Raw genomic sequence first — 18000 nt, forward strand, 5'->3', positions numbered from 1 at the left:
TGGGGGGAGACTGATCATCTCTCCTAACCTGAAGACAGGTCATTGAGCACTAGTGCAGATGGGTCGGGGAGACACACACACTCAGTCACTCTCTCTGCACTTGCACCACACTCATTGCAAAGATGTCAGAGCGCTTTCCACAAATTAATGCAAAGTGTAAAGAAGCCATTCTTCCATCCAGTCTAGTTTGCTGGTGCTCAGGCTGCAGCCTCTCTGCCCAACCTTTGCGCTGACTGTTTCTCTGCACTCGGAGAATGCCAGGGCTGTGGGGTCTGGGAGGATCTGGCTCCCAACACAGAAATCCTTACCAGCTCAATTCAGTTGACAGTTACACATCCTAGTAGTAAAGAGTCCTGTGGCACCTGATAGACTAACAGACCTATTGGAGCATAAGCTTTGCATCCTACAAAGTGGGTATTCACCCACGAAAGCTTATGCTCCAGTACGTCTGTTAGTCTATCAGGTGCCACAGGACTCTCTGCCGCTTTTACAGGTCCAGACGAACACGGCTACCCTTCTGATACTGGACATCCTAGTCGTATTTGTTTTGCTTCACTTTCTCTTGCTTTCCACTTATCCATATGCACATGACACACACACTTGTACTAGATCTCTATAACTGATGCTTATCCTACAACCGAGCTACCTTGTGGCATTTATTTCACATTTTTAATTAACTTTTTTCCTGTCAGTTCAAACGTTTTTATAAGTCTCTCATTCATAACATCTCAGGCTACCATTACAGGGCTGAGGGATTTGCAGTGACATTCTACTGTTCTATTAGCTTTAAGGCATGTTTATGATCAGAAAAGTGACTATAAAACAGCACTCTCTTATTCAATATTTCTGCTCCGAGTGTGTTAACAGATCGTATTTTACCGTCCCAGCAGAAAATACTTAAACCCTGCAGAATGGAAACTGCATGGACGAGTGAGTTGGCTTCAGACAACAATGCACAAACACCATTGCCAACTGAGTTCCAGTTGCAGAATCTTTAGCCCTGGCAATGATGCATGAACCAGGAAGAACACACCTTGACATTCAGAGCCCAGAACAAACAAGTCTGCAAGCCTGTGAGCTGTCGGTGCACGTGCGTTTCAAACCAAACCATCTTTCTAATTGTAAACAGGACCTGACAGACACTGAAGACACTGACGCAGACAGAATATGAAACTTTAATGTCATTTTCATAATCAATTTTCTGATCCTAACTGTGCTTTACCAGGCACACTATTTACATGAGGGTAGAAAAAGACTCAACTTTGATACAGAATATCTTGACAAAGCCCTGGCTGGGATGATTTAGTTGGGGTTGGTCCTGCTTTGAGCGGGGGTTGGCCTAGATGACCTCTTGAGGTCTCTTCCAACCCTAATCTATGATTCTATGATTTTAAGGATGCATGGATTAAAGAAGAAATTGTGAATACATAACACTTTTCAATCACATTTGTACTTTAATGTTTCAACATACGCAGAAAAAATACTAACCTGCTCTTCTTGCATGACAGACTGTATCCTACAATAAAAAAAGAAAACGGTAAGTTAGCAGTATCGTTTTATCCACATCTCCCAGAAGGAAATAGCTTGAGTCTCAGATCCATTCTCACTGAAGTCGTTTCTTGTTTTTTTGTGTTTTTTTTAATACACTATTTCACATTTTTGTTATTTCTTGAGGTTTATAAAAAACACCTATTTTGAACTCCATATGCTTGCAACTGTAAAACCATTCATAAACAAATACGTATTAGGGAATACATAATTACGTGCTGTGGTGTCAAAGCCTATCAGCATGAATGTGGGATGGTCCCCTTACACATTAGTGGCAAAGTCGTTAATTACACTTTGCAACCTGAGCATCAGGTGCTGTGATAAATGAAGGGGGGGGGAATACCTCCCTTTATGGACACCCAGCCAGACAGTTAGTTGAAAAATCACTCTTGGTAGCTGTTCTCTGCTTGCTTTACCTGTAAAGGGTTAAAAAGTCCCCCAGGTAAAGAAAAGGAAGTGGGACCTGACCAAAAGAGCCAATGGGAAGGTAGAACTTTTTAAAATTGGGAAAGAAACTCTCCCTTTTTGTCTGTTGTGCTCTCTGGGCTGCAGGGACACGGAGCAGCAATGCTACAAGCAGGAATGCTGTGTAAGGTTTGAACCAGGTATGAAAAATTATCTTCCATACCTAGAAGGAATTATTGGGACAGGGAATGTTTAGATAGACGCGATCAGATTTATTTCTTTATTTTGGCGTGTGGATCTCCTCTGTGCTAACCCCAGATGCTTTTGTTTGCTTATAACCTTTAAGCTAAACCCCCAAGAAAGCTAGTTTGGGTGCTTACTTTTTGGAATTGCTCTTTTAGAATCTAGCAAAAGCCTAAGTTCCAGATGTATTTTCTTTCTTTTTGTTTTTAAATAAAATTTACTTTTTTAAGAACAGGATTGGATTTTTGTGTCCCTAAGAGGTTTGTGCATATGTTGTTCAGTTAGCTCAGAGGTGGGCAAACTACGGCTCGCAGGCCACATCTGGCCCACAGGACCATCCTGCCCAGCCCTTGAGCTCCTGGCCGGGGAGGCTAGCCCCCGGCGCCTCCCCTGCTGTCCCCCCTGCCCCGCAGCCATGCCACCATGTGGGCAGCGCAGCTGGCTCCGTCAGGGCTGCAAGCTCCTGCTGCTCTGAACGGCATGGGAAGGGGGCAGGAAGCCGGTGGGTGGGGGGGGGAAGGGGTTTGGATAAGGGGCAGGGGCTCCCGAGGGGCAGTCAGGGGTAGGGAGCGGGGGGGGGGGGGGAGGGTCCCGGGGGGCCAGTCAGGGGTGTGGATAGGGGTCGAGGCAGTCTGGGGACAGGGAGTATTGGATAGGCTTGGGAGTCCCGGGGGGCAGGGGTGTGGATAAGGGTTGGGGGGGGGGCAGTCAGGGGACAGGGAGCGGGGTGGGGGGTGGGAGTTGGGTTGGGGTCCTGGGGGGGAGATGGGGGGCGCGTCCCAGGAGGTGGCAGTCAGGGGACAAGGAGCAGGGGGATTGGATGGGTCAGGAGTTCTGAAGGGGCAGCCAGGGGGCAGGAAGTGGGAGGGGGCGGGGGCCAGGCTCTTTGGGGAGGCACAGCCTTCCCTACCCGGCCCTCCATACAGTTTTGCAACCCCGATGTGGCCCTCGGGCCAAAAAGTTTGCCCACCACTGAATTAGCTGGTGGCAACAGCTGATTTCCTTTGTTTTTCTCTTTCTCAGTTCTTTCTGGAGGGGGGCAGTGAAAGGGCCCGAGGGTACCCCACAGGAAGGAATTCCCAAGTGCGCCTTTCTGGTTTCAAAGGGGTTTTGCATTTGGGTGGTGGCAGCATTTACCAAGCCAAGGTCAGAGAGAAGCTGTAACCTTGGGAGTTTAAGACAAGCCTGGAGTAGCACGTATTAATTTTTATAACCCTTGAGGGCCCCCACCTTCTGCACTTGAAGTGACAGAGTGGGGATTCAGCCTTGACAGGTGCCCATCCCAAACTCATGCTAATATAACCTTTAACCACACCACCATGCATTTAATATACATTAAATGATGATCTGCATAAGAAAAATACACACATAGGCTCATGCTGTTTCCCTCCTTTATGACATATGAAGGAGACCCAAAAAGTTTTTTCCCCTCCCCAAAAATGTTTTCTTCTCTGCATTATTTTTACATAAGAAATGTAGATCATGTCTATCTGGGAAGACTATGATGAGAACTAGTGAAATAACATCACAAGAGCCTAGAACAAAAACAAAGAAATGAGAGGGGAAGGGATTTTTAGTTAGACTGTGTTAAATGGCTTTTGGTAATATCTCTTTAGCTTCAAGAACTAATTAACATTTTGGAAAAAAAGTCTTTGTTAAAGGTTCAACATCCCCACAACTTCAACTAACATGAAAGCTTACAATATTCTTCCTCTTAGATTCTCCCCATAAATCCTCCTGCAAAACCAGGGAAGACAGGAGTTCATATTTCTGATATATTCCAAGTAAAAATAAGGAGGGGGAAAAAAATCTTAAAACCTTCCAGGCTATTTTATATACTATAAAGCAGCTAAAAAGGGCACAAAAACCCAATTAATAAAAAAAGATCCTTTTCAGGTCCCCTGTAGTTTATAATAACCTGTCTCTCACACAGCATTTATTTTCAAAAATGATATTTGAAGGGGTTATATAAAAGTGTCTTTTACTATGCTTTGAACAAAATCCAGATTATAGACCTGGTTCCGGACTACAGAAATATGAATTTAAAATGTCTACCCATTTGAACACGAGTCTTTACCTCATCTCCAGGTTTTTTTAAAAATAATCTTCCCGATAAACAAAAACCCAGCCAAAACAACATAGGCTTATTTTCTGCTGTTATGTTCAATTCACGTTAGCACATTTAAAAAAACTAAACTCTTACCTGAATGGGATTTTTACATTAGTATGTTTGTAACAATTTTATTTTTATTATAGAAGCCATTTCTCTCTAGAACCCGCACCCAGCCACCCCCCTCTAAAAAACACAATCTTTAGGCTCCAATACATCTTGTTCTTGGTCCTCAACATTATACTATACCAAAGTCGAATACAAGAACAGGGCTTTTTTCCTGAAGCACTAGTACCAAAGGGGCATGTCCCTGCAATTTCAGATTTGTGAATGCAGAGCTCCTACCCTGCCAAGGCCTAAAAGTCAGCCTAAGGGATAATGTTCTCCAAATGAAGAAAAAAGAATTACAGCCATAGATCAGGTGGCTCAGAGGTAGCTGGGAGAGGAACAGGAATCTCTTCATCACCTCCCCCATTCCAGAGCAAGAAAACCTGATGCCTGGCAATGGAATCTGTGTCCCAACTCAGTGCTGTGAAGTAGGCACAGTGGAGAACCTCAAACAGTGGGCACAAAGACAGTTGCAAACCTTTGTTTGGTAGAACTGCAGTACTCGACAAGTCCCTGAGTGTGTTACACACCCCTAACAAACCACTGCACCCCACAAAAAGCACAGCGGGAAAGACAATACTGGAGTCTTTTCCAACAGTTTGAGAAATAAACCATATTGTGACCTCCTTGTATGAGGCAGACTACAATTGAAGAAGCCCAAAACAACCTCTAAAACAGGAAACTTCAAGTGCACCAACTCCTGTGTTCACCAACCCCAGAACCCCTCCTAAAATCCTGAAATGCCAACTTCCCACACTTACTACACTTAAAAGTGAATCCCTGTTCCTCTTCCAGGTTACTGTGTAATTGAGAAGAGCAGATCATACCACCCTGGAATTTTAAAATCTCAAATTACAAGTGTCTTCACTTCAATCAGAAACGTTTAAACTTCACTTAGAAGATTTTAACATATTGTTTTATTTAGGACAAGAGAAAATGACTAAGTTTCTCAGTGAGGGTTGGGTTTTTTGTTTTGTTTTTTTAAGTGAAAGAAAAGGGTAAGCCCACAATTCTCACCAACACAGTAATTGATACCTTTAGCTGAGAGCATAACAAACTGCTTTTCACATTGCAGAGAAGAACAGAGACAGGAGGAGGAACTGTGAAAGTGAGAAAAAGGGGATCTCTTTCCATACTTGTTTGGAAGAACAGCATTTTCCCCTCTTCCAGGCTCTCTCAGTCTGGCATTTTCTTCCTGGATTTTCTGCTTCCCATCCTGTCAAAAGAAAACATATTTACAAGTCTTCGAGTATTTTACTAACTGCACTCTTATGCATTTAGACTGGGATTTCCAAGGCCGCTTAAATGACTTAGTGAACACAAGTCCCACTGACTTCCAATGGGATCTGTATCTAAACCACATGGGTGCTTTTGAAAATCTACCCTTTGACCTCTCACACCAGTGTGATATACGAGCACCAATCTAAGCACACTAGCTGTTTGCCTTCCTCTTGCTGGGCAGAAAAAAAACCTGAAAGATGTCCAAGCTGGCTTCAGATTTTTAGAGGTAATCTAACCTTTTTTTTTTTATTTGAACTGGGAAGGAGGAAGCATAACCCAGCCACCTGGACTGATATAGCAGAAGCAGGGAGGGTAAATATCACTTTATAGATTTATTCGACAAATATCAATGAGACAAAGGCAAATCCCCAACCAAACGTAGCATTAATTTTCAACACGACTAAGAAAATAAATTGCTATCTGTATTAGTGAGGGTAGGAGCATGTTAGAACTTTCTCAGCACTATCCGTGCCTATGATAGTTGCTAGAAATTTGAACTACAGCTTAGACAGGGCATTAAACTGCTGTTAAAATAATATACCTGTATAAAAGTAAACCGTCCATAGACCACGAGACACAATTAAAGGAGCAGATCAGTTACATAAATAGATACTTCTGTAAATTAATCCCATTTATTCCTAAAACAAAGACATGAATGTCCCATCCTAGTGAGTGTTCCACAACAACACATAAATGGAGGAGGGTGATCCCATGAAGAAAAAGGCACATCAGAAAAAGAAAATCAAACCCTGAAGCAATGAAACATGTACAACGAGAGAAAATAATTATTTTTGCCTTGCAGCTGAATAGCTTGCTTTTGTTTGGAAAGATCAAACAGCAGCGGGTTTTGAGAGCCAGCTGCAATAAAATTTTCATTCTGACACCTTTTGTTATCGTAGCGTAACGGCTGTTGATATACACAATGCTTTTGACAATTAAGTTATCAAGACACATTGCATGTACATTGCAGCACCTGTTCTTTCAGGTGGCTAATCTTCCCTGGGTTTCCCCACGAGACTTCAGTAGTACTGCTCTCTCCATGGAGGGCTTCTTTAGTTCTTCAGTAATTTTTTTTTCTCTAGCACTGAGAGCACTTTTTTTAAAAATCTAGCAGAGTACAGAAATACCCTGTACTATTTCACTGTCTTCATACTTGAGAGTTATGCTGTGTCTCAGGAAGAGCTGCTCTTTTCCTGACACTTCCCAGGAGACAGCCAAGTCTAATGATGTACAACAAGACAGGGAGAGATCAGATTTTCAAAGTTGTTTTAAGACAAGTTTAGTTAACATGAAAACCAATTTTTTTTTCAAGAATAGAACTTGCAACTTTGAAATACTGCTCTCTTATGCATTAAAAAGCTAGCTTCATTTCTTGAGTTGTACTCTCTCAGACAGTCAGCATGGTAACTTCCTGCTTATGATAATGTGAAATTATTTTAAAGTGATTTACTCTTAATGAGATGTAGTGATTAGAGTATCTTTTATACTGCATTTTTCTTTAGTAAATAGTGCTGATGAACACAATCAATTTCAAGATTCTGTCCAACACCTGGGAGGGAGGGATACACTCTTATAGTACAACTAAACTTGTTGCTTTTAAAAAGACCTATCTCAGGCTGATAATCAAGAAAAATTTCAATTTCATGGTGTGTGAATTAAATACAAATTTACATGAACTTTTCCTATCATGACTTCTACCCTCATACCTTTACTACTGCTGCACAACAGCAACACATATGTGCAGTCACACAAAGCTCAGGGTGAGACAGTAGCTAAAATTAAACCATATGTAAACGTGAACAGTAACATTACCTTTTTTAATTGCATCTTCTGGCAGCCCTTGCCTTGGGCTACTGTGATTTTGTTTTCTTGGATGCCCTGGTGGATTGGTGACCATCGGTCTCTTTCCCGTTTCAGTTCTTGTTCAAGTTGGCCCCTACAGTATAACAAGAGGGAATCGTGGATAAATGATCTGATTTTACAGCACGCAATATGCACAGCTATTAAAAAGGTGATTTATGTTTTTAGCAAAGAAATTGCTATTACCAGAATTTTCAGAACTGTACACCTCTGAACAAATTATCCCAATGCATGTTTAACAAGCCCACAATGCATAGAGTCTGAATCTAAATTCTGGATCTAATACAGTCTAACTTAATTTTGTTTAGATGTATGAAATATGCACCTGTTCACGAAGTCTGCAGGTCCTTAATTAAAATATAGTCATATTTTTAACATGCTACTGCCAACAACAGTACACAAACTGCCACAGTAAAAACAGCACGAAATCAGAAGCAACATCTTCAACCAATTTCAAGGGACATCCTTAAAGAAGCTTCCCCTCCTGCCCCTCACATAAAACCTTTGTAACTGGGGTGCTTTCCACCATGGCTGAAGATTAAAATTAGGTTGTGTTGGAGCAATTGAGTTCTCAGGCAGAGGGTTCTCTGCTGAGTACCCTGTCAGCAAATCCCGAGTGTTTGAGTCTAGGGACTGTTAAGCAAGTGATCATAGTGATCAGCTGATCATAGTGCCATGGTACTAAATGGGGTGAGGTGTGAGCTCAGGTCACTGAAGCAGAGATAATATACTGTTCCATAGATAGGTATCAGCACCTTGAAATCTACCGTAATACACTCCTTCTAGCCCACTCAGGGGTCAGGCCACTGATTTGCACACCAGCTGCTGCGGAGGGTTCCAAGGTTAGCCCTCCAGCATTGCTGTAAACCAAAGCGGAGGTGACAAAGATATGGGGGATAGCAGTGAGTTCATATTGGGGAGAAATAAATTGTAATCAGCAGCCGAAGCACAGGTGGAAGAGATCATTTTATGTCACTGACACCAGCTGAGAAGTCAGAAGTGAACAACTGCAGACCCTCAAAAATGGGGATCCTCCCCTACGCTCAAGTTGCCTCCTCAAGCAATCAGAATCAGGTTGGTCTTATCTCATCTTGCTCTCATTCCAATCTGTCTTGGCCAAGCACTAGAAAAGCTTGACAACATGGTGTCTAGGACCAATAAAAGGAGATGCAGAGCTGCATGTTGTCAGCGTACTGATGGCAGCATAGCCCACCCACTTTCTTCCCCAGCAGCCTCACCTCCTCACTGAACAGGAGGAACGATAACTGAAGACTACAGAACACTGCAAGAGAGCCCTCGGAGCAGATCGGTAAGAACTCAACGTAAGTGACGGAAATCCCCGCTCTCAGGACTTTTAGAAACACACTGGGCAGAACAGGAAAATATACTGTAGGGAACAAACCTGGCTCCAAAAGTCAAGGTAAGTGAAGGGCAATAGGTAACGAAATCAATGTCAAGGGATTATTTTTAGAGAAAGAGGCTAACAACCGCTCTGAAGAGACACCAGCATCCTGCCCTCCTTAAAAAAAGCATGCCCTATTTCCACCAACAGTGCCCATACCTCTCCAATTGTTTTTACAAATACAGGTGTAGCTAGCACATAACAGCCTAAAGCTTCCAGACGTCTAGGACCTCAGGGAATAGAACTGCGTGAAAAAACACTTGAGACATGGATCGGTGCCCACTGATGCACTCAATACCATACAAGTCAGAGTGGTCTTACTTGTAAAATTGCATGAAAACTCATCAGAACAAAAAACAGTTTCCTAGTGTGGCAATCCAGTTCAAGGAAGCAGTTTACTACGAATACAGCTATCTCAAGGGCCTTGTCTACCAACTGAATTTGAACTTAATTAACTAAACTGACTTAGAAATCAAACTAAATAAATATAAATACAGTGATAAAAGAATGTCCACACAAGGTGCTTGCACTGATTTAGCTTAATTAATTTCTAAACCAATTTAGTTAAATTAGTGTGACATGTGTGCATAGACACAACCTAAAACCCCTTTTACATCTGATAATATTGCTAGTAGTAAAGACAAAGACTAGCATTTTTCATCCTGTTGGATGCAGTCTAATTATACTATTGGCAAAATTTTCAAATGTGGGCACATAAAATGATGTGCTTGTGGGAATAGCTATGTCCTTTGTGTGCACAAATGGGACCTTACATATATTCGTTAATAAAAGCCCCATCAGTCATCACACCCTCCTCCCCACTGTAAACATTCTGTTTTGTATCACTTCACTTTATTGAGGTCCCTCACACTTCTTTTTGCCTTAAGGTGTCTGCTAAAGAGAAAGAGGTCAAAGAAGGCAGTAGGAGACAATATATTTTATCCAATGATGATTCATAGTGACCTTGTCATGGGCCAGAGAATGTATCGTGTATGCAAAATGAGAGGCCATCTTCTATTTCATGGTAAAAGGGTTTGTATTTTCCTGATGTTAGTAAACTGACAACTCTGGAAGAGGAATATGATAGTTTTTCATGCTGAGTTTTCTGTCCTGGACTTTCAGGTCTTTTTTTGGTTCCCAACAAAACTAAGGCTGTTTGTGGATTTAAAAAAAATACAGGTTTATTTATTAGGTTGGTGCCCAAGGATATTTATTGTCACAGTCTCCTAAAATAGTAGATTTACTTACTGGTGAAAAAGAGGAAACTGTAGCTGATACAATAGCTCTAGCATTCCTGATTATGAATAATCACATTGTTTGCTGTCTATTCTCTCTCTAAAGTTTATATTCTATAATACAAATGACATTATTAGAGCAGAACTGCACACTGCCAGCCTCTCTTTATGAGCTTTTAAATGCCTGGAGAACATTTTTATATTTAATTTCTACCCAGGGTGTTCCACAGACTGCTTTTGTAACAAGATTTTTCTTCTTTTAGCGTTCGATGGTGCACGGGACTTGTATTATTCTTGTCATGTTTCCGGATTACATATTTTGTAATTTTCTTTAAAAAAGGGGTAAGTTTTAACAAAAATGCACTTGCAATTCAGATATCCACATTTGAAAATTTGGTCCACAACGTATCGAAGTACTTCCCCATTCTAAGGTTACTCTGCGCCTGTCTAGAATAAACACACTCCCCCATTTACTATGGGTTTTCCCAGACATTTCTGACCTGGCAGAGAAAGCACACCCAATAAATACATTAGAAAACAGTCTCTTCACCGCTGCTTGGTGAGCTGTTCCACTTCTATCTGAAGACTGTTGATCTTGTCACCAAATTCCAGCTTGAAGAGCCGGTTGTCCTCCTTGGCAGACTGACGTTCTCTCTCTGCCTGTCGCAATCTGGATTTGAGCCACATGAACTTGTGATAAAAAACAAAAGCCATGGTGGGGAGGAAGACTGAATTTAAACAAACAAAAATAAACCCAAAAAAAGGAAAACAAATTGTATGGTAAAACAATGGGAAGGATGAAAATATTCTAAAGAAAGACAAAATGTAGGTGAACCAGGCAGAAGAAACTCTGATTTTCAAGGTTTTTTATTCTATTACTACAGTTTACAGCTATTAGATGATAAACATAAAACATTTTATCCATATTCAAAGCAAACCTCAGGTACACAGAATTTTAAGTCAAATTTTATTTTAATGTACGTTACATTTCAGCTTTACATATGTAACTGGAACTTGCAACATAGGTTATCTACTATATTTAGAATTAGTGCATTTTCCTGGTCTCTTCCACAACTATCACATCAGATTAAGCACATAGGCATTTACATCACAGCAACCTATACTCTGGATCAAATATTAGACAAGTTGCCAGATATTTAAGTCTTCAATCCTACTATAGCATTACTGTGATCGGAGAAAGTTTATTGTCCACAAGAAGAATTTGGTGGGGGTAGGGGGGGTTGTAACAATCCTAACTAGCCATTTGGGTACCCTAATGAAAGCTTTTATTCTGCAGATGATTCAAATAAGTTCAGAATAAAAGGTCACAGGTTAATTTTGTGTTTTCAGACATGTGACTCAAAAGCCACCCTCAAATACTTAGTTGTTATTTTCCAGGGAGTCTTATAAAGTCTGCCATTGTGCAGTCATCAATTTTACAAGCTAAGGGGCGATACCCACCTGTGTACTGGAGGGCAAGATTGAGCCTCACAGATTTTTAAGTGTGTCCAGTGTGAATTAAGTTTTTCCAGCTGCATAATAGTCATATAAGTCTCCCACTATGTGTCAAGGAGTCCTATTCTACATGACAGAGTGGGAAATTTACATGAGACAGAATTTTTGCAGGCAATTCACAAGGACAAAAAACTCTTAAACATAGAAAAAACCCAAACTTGATTTCTTGAAGCAAAGTATTTATAGAATTATTTACACCCTAAAGCCTGTATGGGACCAGCATGGTGACCTCTTGCAACCATAGGGAAGAGGACACTAACTTACAATATTCCAATCTACAGTTTTAAAAAATTTGAAGTGAGACGTTAAGCTTATGATTATTTTTCCTATTCAGAACCATTTCTAAGCTTTAGTTCGTCTTTCATTATTTTGCCAGAACTCTCAGCAAATTCCCTATTTGTACCAAGCAACAGAAACTTAGAAGCAAATGTAACAAGTGTAACAGTGAAAGGCTGCTATTTTGTTTTATTTGTTATAGGCTAGTTACTCTGAGACAAGGACTGGCCAGCAAAAAACTGCTACTTGTTCCACTCCTTCCTCTCTCACGTTTTTTTTAATCCTAACGTATAAAGAGCAGAATATTTTTGTAAAATGTGTAATTATTCCTTTTCTAGGAAGAGGAGAGACCAACAAAACAACGGTCTCTCCTCAGCTTCCTTCAGTTAGGAAGAACTGCAGTATATTTCTAGAGGGAATTATGGCAGAGGTAGAAGGCAATGAAAAGATAAGGAGGTTCTACTGTAACGTTACTCTAAGACATCTAGTTACCAATTCTGTCTTCATGAAGTTTAAAGGAATCTATGGTTGATTTACCTCCCCACCCCAAGTCACTAAGACAAAATTGTTGCAAGCAGTCTTGGTTAACGAGGACTGGATCTTCATAGTGATGAGATATTAAGATGTAATGCCCATTTGTTAAACCCAAAGAACAAAAGTGAAAGGGTAATGGTTGGGAATACGCACATAACTACTTTCAACTACTTCCAGGGACACATTTTCTTTGTCTACTTCATAACTAGAGAAAACTAGTTTGGCTTCCCCAGAACTGGCCAATCGGATATTGGCACAGAACCACACATCTAGTACCCATTCACGTTGAAGACTTGTGTTGTATACAGTACGTATCAAAGGTATGTACAGAGCCACAAATCTTTCATTCCTTAAGCTTTCCTTCTGTATTTATTGGTCAACTCATCTGTAGTTTAACAGAATTTATGTGGCAAATTAGGGAGCTTCTACCAAATTTTCTATCTCTGAAAAAAAAAAAAGCCCAAAGGTTTTAAAAATTCAGCGAATTCCAAATTAACTTTAAATGACAATTAACATTTTAACAGTTGCTTTTAACTATTCTTAAGGTTTTTCCCCTCATAACTAAGTTTCGATGTCAGAGTTGTGAGGTGACCAGTTGCAAAAATGCCTAATGGTGCTTCTGGATCAGTTTGTTTGCTGCACTATTTAAGGTTTTTGCCTGTTTCACCAAATCCTTTTCACTATATGAAAAATGTCAGAATGATGATGTGTGGGAAATGGAAAAAAAATAAGAACAGTAAGAGAGAAGTTCAAATCAGTTAACTGAACAGATATTGTAGTACATTCAATATACTATGTCTGTATACATTATGAAAAGGCAAACATTCCTCAGAGCCACTCAAAAGACTACAGAAACAACACCTCAGAAGAGTTTGATGAAAGTTACACACACTACAATAATCATCCTTTAACTGAATAAGGTAATAACTATAAAAAAAAACCTTAACTATTCCCCTTACTTCTGACTTTATTTCCAAATGAAACAGCATTTATCTTTAGGAAATGCACTTCTCGTGCCCGCTCGTATCATTCAGGATCATAACAAGGGAATGGATGCATAGGTGGAGACACTTTGGACTAAATAAGTACAGTTCCATTTGAAGTCAGTTCACACCAGCTGAACCCTCTGTGAAAGCAACTATAAGAAGCTCAGCTCCAAAGATGTTAAAGAAAAAGGATGCAATCCCCTGAGGCCCTCCTCTGGGAGTGGTTTTATGTCTGACCTCAGAATCCATCCCAATTATGTGAGAGTTGGTAGTGGGCTGTCAGCGCTGTCTCACTAGGATAGGTGTTTGAGAATGTGTCCTCATGGTGCTAATGGATATGGTTCCCATCCGCCACCTCTGCCAGCTCCTAGTGCCAGAAACAGTCCTCTCCACTCCCACCCACCAAGGTACTTTAACTGTGTTTTCTTGCACTTCAGACCTCCCAGAAACAAACATGGGTCTCAGTTTTCATGGAGATGGAAGTTCCAATTTTAATATAGAATAGTTTCAAAAACAGAACTCGAGTCTTACGTACCCATAAGCATATTTCAGATCTGACTGTTGTAATCCTTGTCCTTCATGCCCCCCACTACCGTATTGCCATCCCTACCACGTTGTGTCTAATATAGACTGTATGCTTCTGAGAGTCATCCATTTGTACAGTGTTAGTGGTGCTGTACAGGCCTATTTAAATTAGCAATAGGCAATTAATTACCCAGTGTTACATCTTCACATTCAACAATGCTGACAAGGACACCCATAATTAGCTTTTATATATACACTATGTATGCTCGGTTTGTGCGTATAAAACAAGCTTCTACAATAATTGATATTTTAGCAGGATGTTCTCATTTATGGAGGATTTTCCTGAGCACACAAAACATGTCCTTGCTACCAGTCTATCACGGAATTACTGCTTTAGGGCCAAGTCCTGCTCTCCTTATTCATCTGAATAGTTCCACTTACTTCCATGGTACTGTTCAGGTGAATAAGAGCAGTAGGATTTGACCCTTTGTTGTAATGCCCAGTTCTGCTCCCATGCTATTCAATGGGAATTTTGCCATGGACTTCGCTAAAAGCAGGCCTAGGCCACTGAATGCAACTTGGGTAATATTAACGTTTCAAAAAATATCTATAAAGGACTCTTAGGAATAGCACTTAGCTTATCTGGCATATTTGTTTAGCGCTATGTAACAAGTTTATATAAAAAACATGCAATTTTAGCACCTGCAAAAGTATACCACACACCACAGGGACACATTTATAATTTGTAACAACAAAGTTTCATTTTTACCTTTGTTCAAGCTGTTTAATAGTAGTAGCCATCTGATTTGTCTTCTCCTCCAAACGGCTGTTTAATTCACTCTTCTGTTTCACTCCCAGGTCTGAACTCTGGAAAGGAAAGTTACTTAATGTCTTCAGTAAGCAGTGGTAAATATGAAATAAACTACATTGGAAAATGAAATGGAATCGGTGATGCTAAAACATGTAAGAAGGAGTGATCCAAAGGGCAAAGATTGGAAGCAAAGATTAATAGTGTGGACAAGCATTTCCCCATGTCCTGGTAAGTGACTAAGTAAACAAACAATTTTATTTTATATATAAAGTATCATACCTGAACCACATGGTATGGATTGATGTAGTATCTATCAATATTACACCATCAGTTGTGTGGCACAAGAGTGCCAGCTGCCTGAACTGTCAACCGTCTGGCAGCTAATTCTGTTTATGGTTTTGAAATTAAGTTGAATACTTATTTCTCTGGGCATTAGCTGTCTGGTTTTGTCTTAGTAGTCTGTTCTAGTGGATTTCAGTGATAAGTGGAACTGTATACATTAAAATAATGGATTTTACTAGATAGACGCTATCATGGTTTTTGTTTTTATACATACATGGGTTTTACAGTGATATATGTTTACTTTTAGTTTTGGTCATTAAAGCTTTTCTTTAGAACTGACTTTGGTTATGCTGCAAGCGGTCCTCTAGAAGCAGAAGTTATAAGGACTATGATGTTGAAAGTCTCTGTCCATGGTCACCCATACAAATAATTTCATTTTATCATTATACCATAGCAAGTGATACTCTGTGTGTTACAGTAGAGAACACAAAAGGAAACCTCATATAGGATGTGACTGAGGGCAGCCCAAGTCTAAACTGGCAAATGAAATTAGGAAGTAAAACCACAGGCTACAGATTCTGAAAATGTTGCTGTGACCTCCTTGTTTCTACAGTTACTTAAAACGTGCTCCAGTCTAGAGAAAGGAGATTACACACTGTTGTATACAGTTATTTGCACTAATAAAAGTGAAATGCAGCAGAAAAGGAGCTTGCCCACACACCATCTCCCATAAGTGTTGGAAAAGATCCATCTCCTCAGTCTCTAGCACGTTAAGAAGGGAACAGAAGTGGAACTATTGAACCCTGAGCAGCTATGCAAGCTGCTCCAAAAACAATATCAGGTGATTGGTAGCATGCTGCTGAGACATCCTTACCCAACAACTCTCAAAACAGCCATGTATTAGGGGGAAATTATTGTCTTACTATTCAACAGATAAGTATTTAGATATCATGGGATGCTTTTTCCTCATAAGACCCTGCATCTGGTGAGCTTTTTTTTTTTTTATTTTTATTTTTTAAAGGTATGAGCCAGCCTTGTAGTGCTGGCAAACCACACGATGACATGAAGGATCCAAGAACAGACTGACTTTCTACAGACTCTACTGCTTCCAGACCAAGTCACGTTCAGCTTTCCTCAGTTAGAAAGGTCAGCCTCAAGGCAGGCTGAGCGTGGAAGGAATCAAATGGAATCCATAGTGAGATTAAGAGATGGGGAAGGATGGGGCAAGGACGAAAAGAAAAGGTATACAAGTGACCCTCTTCTTCCCTCATGAATGACTTTCTGATAAGAAAAAAAGTCTAGTTGGTTCCTACATGCCATATCTACAAAGGGACCATTTCATTTCATTAGCTTCCTTCCCTACCTGCAGCTTGAAGGAGAGTTCATGCTTTAGTGCCCTGAGATCATCTAGTTGCTGCCTGAGTGCCACTAGTGCATCCTGCTTCTCACAAACATCTTTTTCCAGCATCTTCATGGCCAGCTCCATCTCCTGTCTCATTCCAATCTGCACCTCTAGTTCTTTTTCCACATCCTGAAACACATACATTATGTTTCATAACCAGTCTTCTGACTAGAAGACGACTGAACTAATGTGTGATAATCCACCCTGCCCTTCACCCCATCAACACATACTATTAATCATGTTGCATTACAAATATCTTATTGCCATTATAAATAGAATTTAGAAATTAAATTAAGGAAAACAGATGCCATTACAGCTAAGTATTATGGCTATGTATCTGACTTCACTGGCAACCAATCAGAAAGCTCAAGTTGGGCCAAATTTATATTTGTCATTAGGGAAATGTTTGCAGACCTCTTATTTCACAAGAATACCCCTTTCAACCATTTTCCACACCCTTATCTCACGTGCTGTATAACCATAGTTGACAGGTGTCCATGTTGTAGGCTCAAGGATATCATTTACATTTCTTAAATACAAAAATAGAAGCTCAATGCCTGTTTTGTGTGATGTTGACTCAAATCTGGTAACTATTCTGCTGTGAAGCAGGAAAATTACTTCTGGTAGATTTTTGTTTTAAAACAAAATGAAGTTATTAGGCAAGGTTATTAATGGTTATTAAGCAAGGCATTTTGGAATACTATCATCTTTACTTGCATCTTGGATCATAACACATACCCTTTGCAAAAGGTAATTGTTAGACAACGAATGACTATATAAAATATTAATACTTTACCGAATTCTGAGTTTAGACCAAGCTTACCAGCCGTAGCTGAGTCTCCTCCTTTAACTGTTTTCGTGCTTCATTCAGTGCAAGTCCATCTGCAGTTCTGTCTTGCTTAGTCACCTACAGTTAAGAGAACAAATCAGATGGAAATCAAACTATCAGAATCATATTTGTCAATTTGCTTCTGCCGTTTTCAAACATTGATAGTCTTCACTAAGTTAATGCAGCAAGTAACATCCTTGTGACATTACTATTTCCCTCCGCCAACATGCGTTATTTAATGCAATAATGTATAATCAGTCTAGCCATTTGCAGGATGTAGATAATAGGATTTTAAGTAGGAACAATTTATAAAGTCGGATAAAATATCTTTATAATTTCCAAAGGTAGAAATAGATTCCATAGTGGATACCAACATATTTTATCTGGTTAAGTAAAAACTTTGAAACAGTTCTATGGAGTTCCCCTTGAATTTAGAAAAAAAGATCGGATTGAGTAATGAGTGTGTCAATGGCATAAGTGAGATTCTCACTTAAAAAAAAAAAGATTCATAACATACACACACTGACCTTACGATTACTTTCCAAGAGGTAAGAACTTTCTTCTTTAACTCGTTCCATCTCTTCTTGCAGTGTTATAATCCTGTTGTTTGCAACTGCAAGCTGTAAACAAAACCAGAGAATTGTAACT

At 40.0% G+C, this 18000-nt stretch overlaps 1 protein-coding gene across 12 annotated transcripts in view; it reads right to left on the reverse strand.

Moving 5' to 3' along the window:
- RUFY3 (RUN and FYVE domain containing 3) overlaps positions 1–18000 on the reverse strand; it is a 79417-nt gene that overhangs the window by 7602 nt on the left and 53815 nt on the right. For 5 of the 12 annotated variants that reach the window (XM_037896692.2, XM_027828185.3, XM_037896694.2 and 2 more), the window contains 8 exons: positions 17880–17972; positions 17347–17430; positions 16485–16652; positions 14798–14895; positions 10743–10862; positions 7508–7631; positions 5551–5630; positions 1489–1516 (listed from right to left, as the gene is read on the reverse strand). In XM_037896692.2, coding sequence (XP_037752620.1) covers positions 1489–1516; positions 5551–5630; positions 7508–7631; positions 10743–10862; positions 14798–14895; positions 16485–16652; positions 17347–17430; positions 17880–17972 — 795 coding nt within the window. Of the gene's footprint in view, positions 1–1488; positions 1517–5550; positions 5631–7507; positions 7632–10742; positions 10921–11145; positions 13198–14797; positions 14896–16484; positions 16653–17346; positions 17431–17879; positions 17973–18000 lie in introns of those variants that run through there. The other 7 variants (XM_037896700.2, XM_037896701.2, XM_007065907.4 and 4 more) reach the window with 5 other exon arrangements.

This window comes from Chelonia mydas, chromosome 4 (assembly GCF_015237465.2).
Source record: "Chelonia mydas isolate rCheMyd1 chromosome 4, rCheMyd1.pri.v2, whole genome shotgun sequence".
Lineage (NCBI taxonomy): Eukaryota > Metazoa > Chordata > Testudines > Cheloniidae > Chelonia > Chelonia mydas.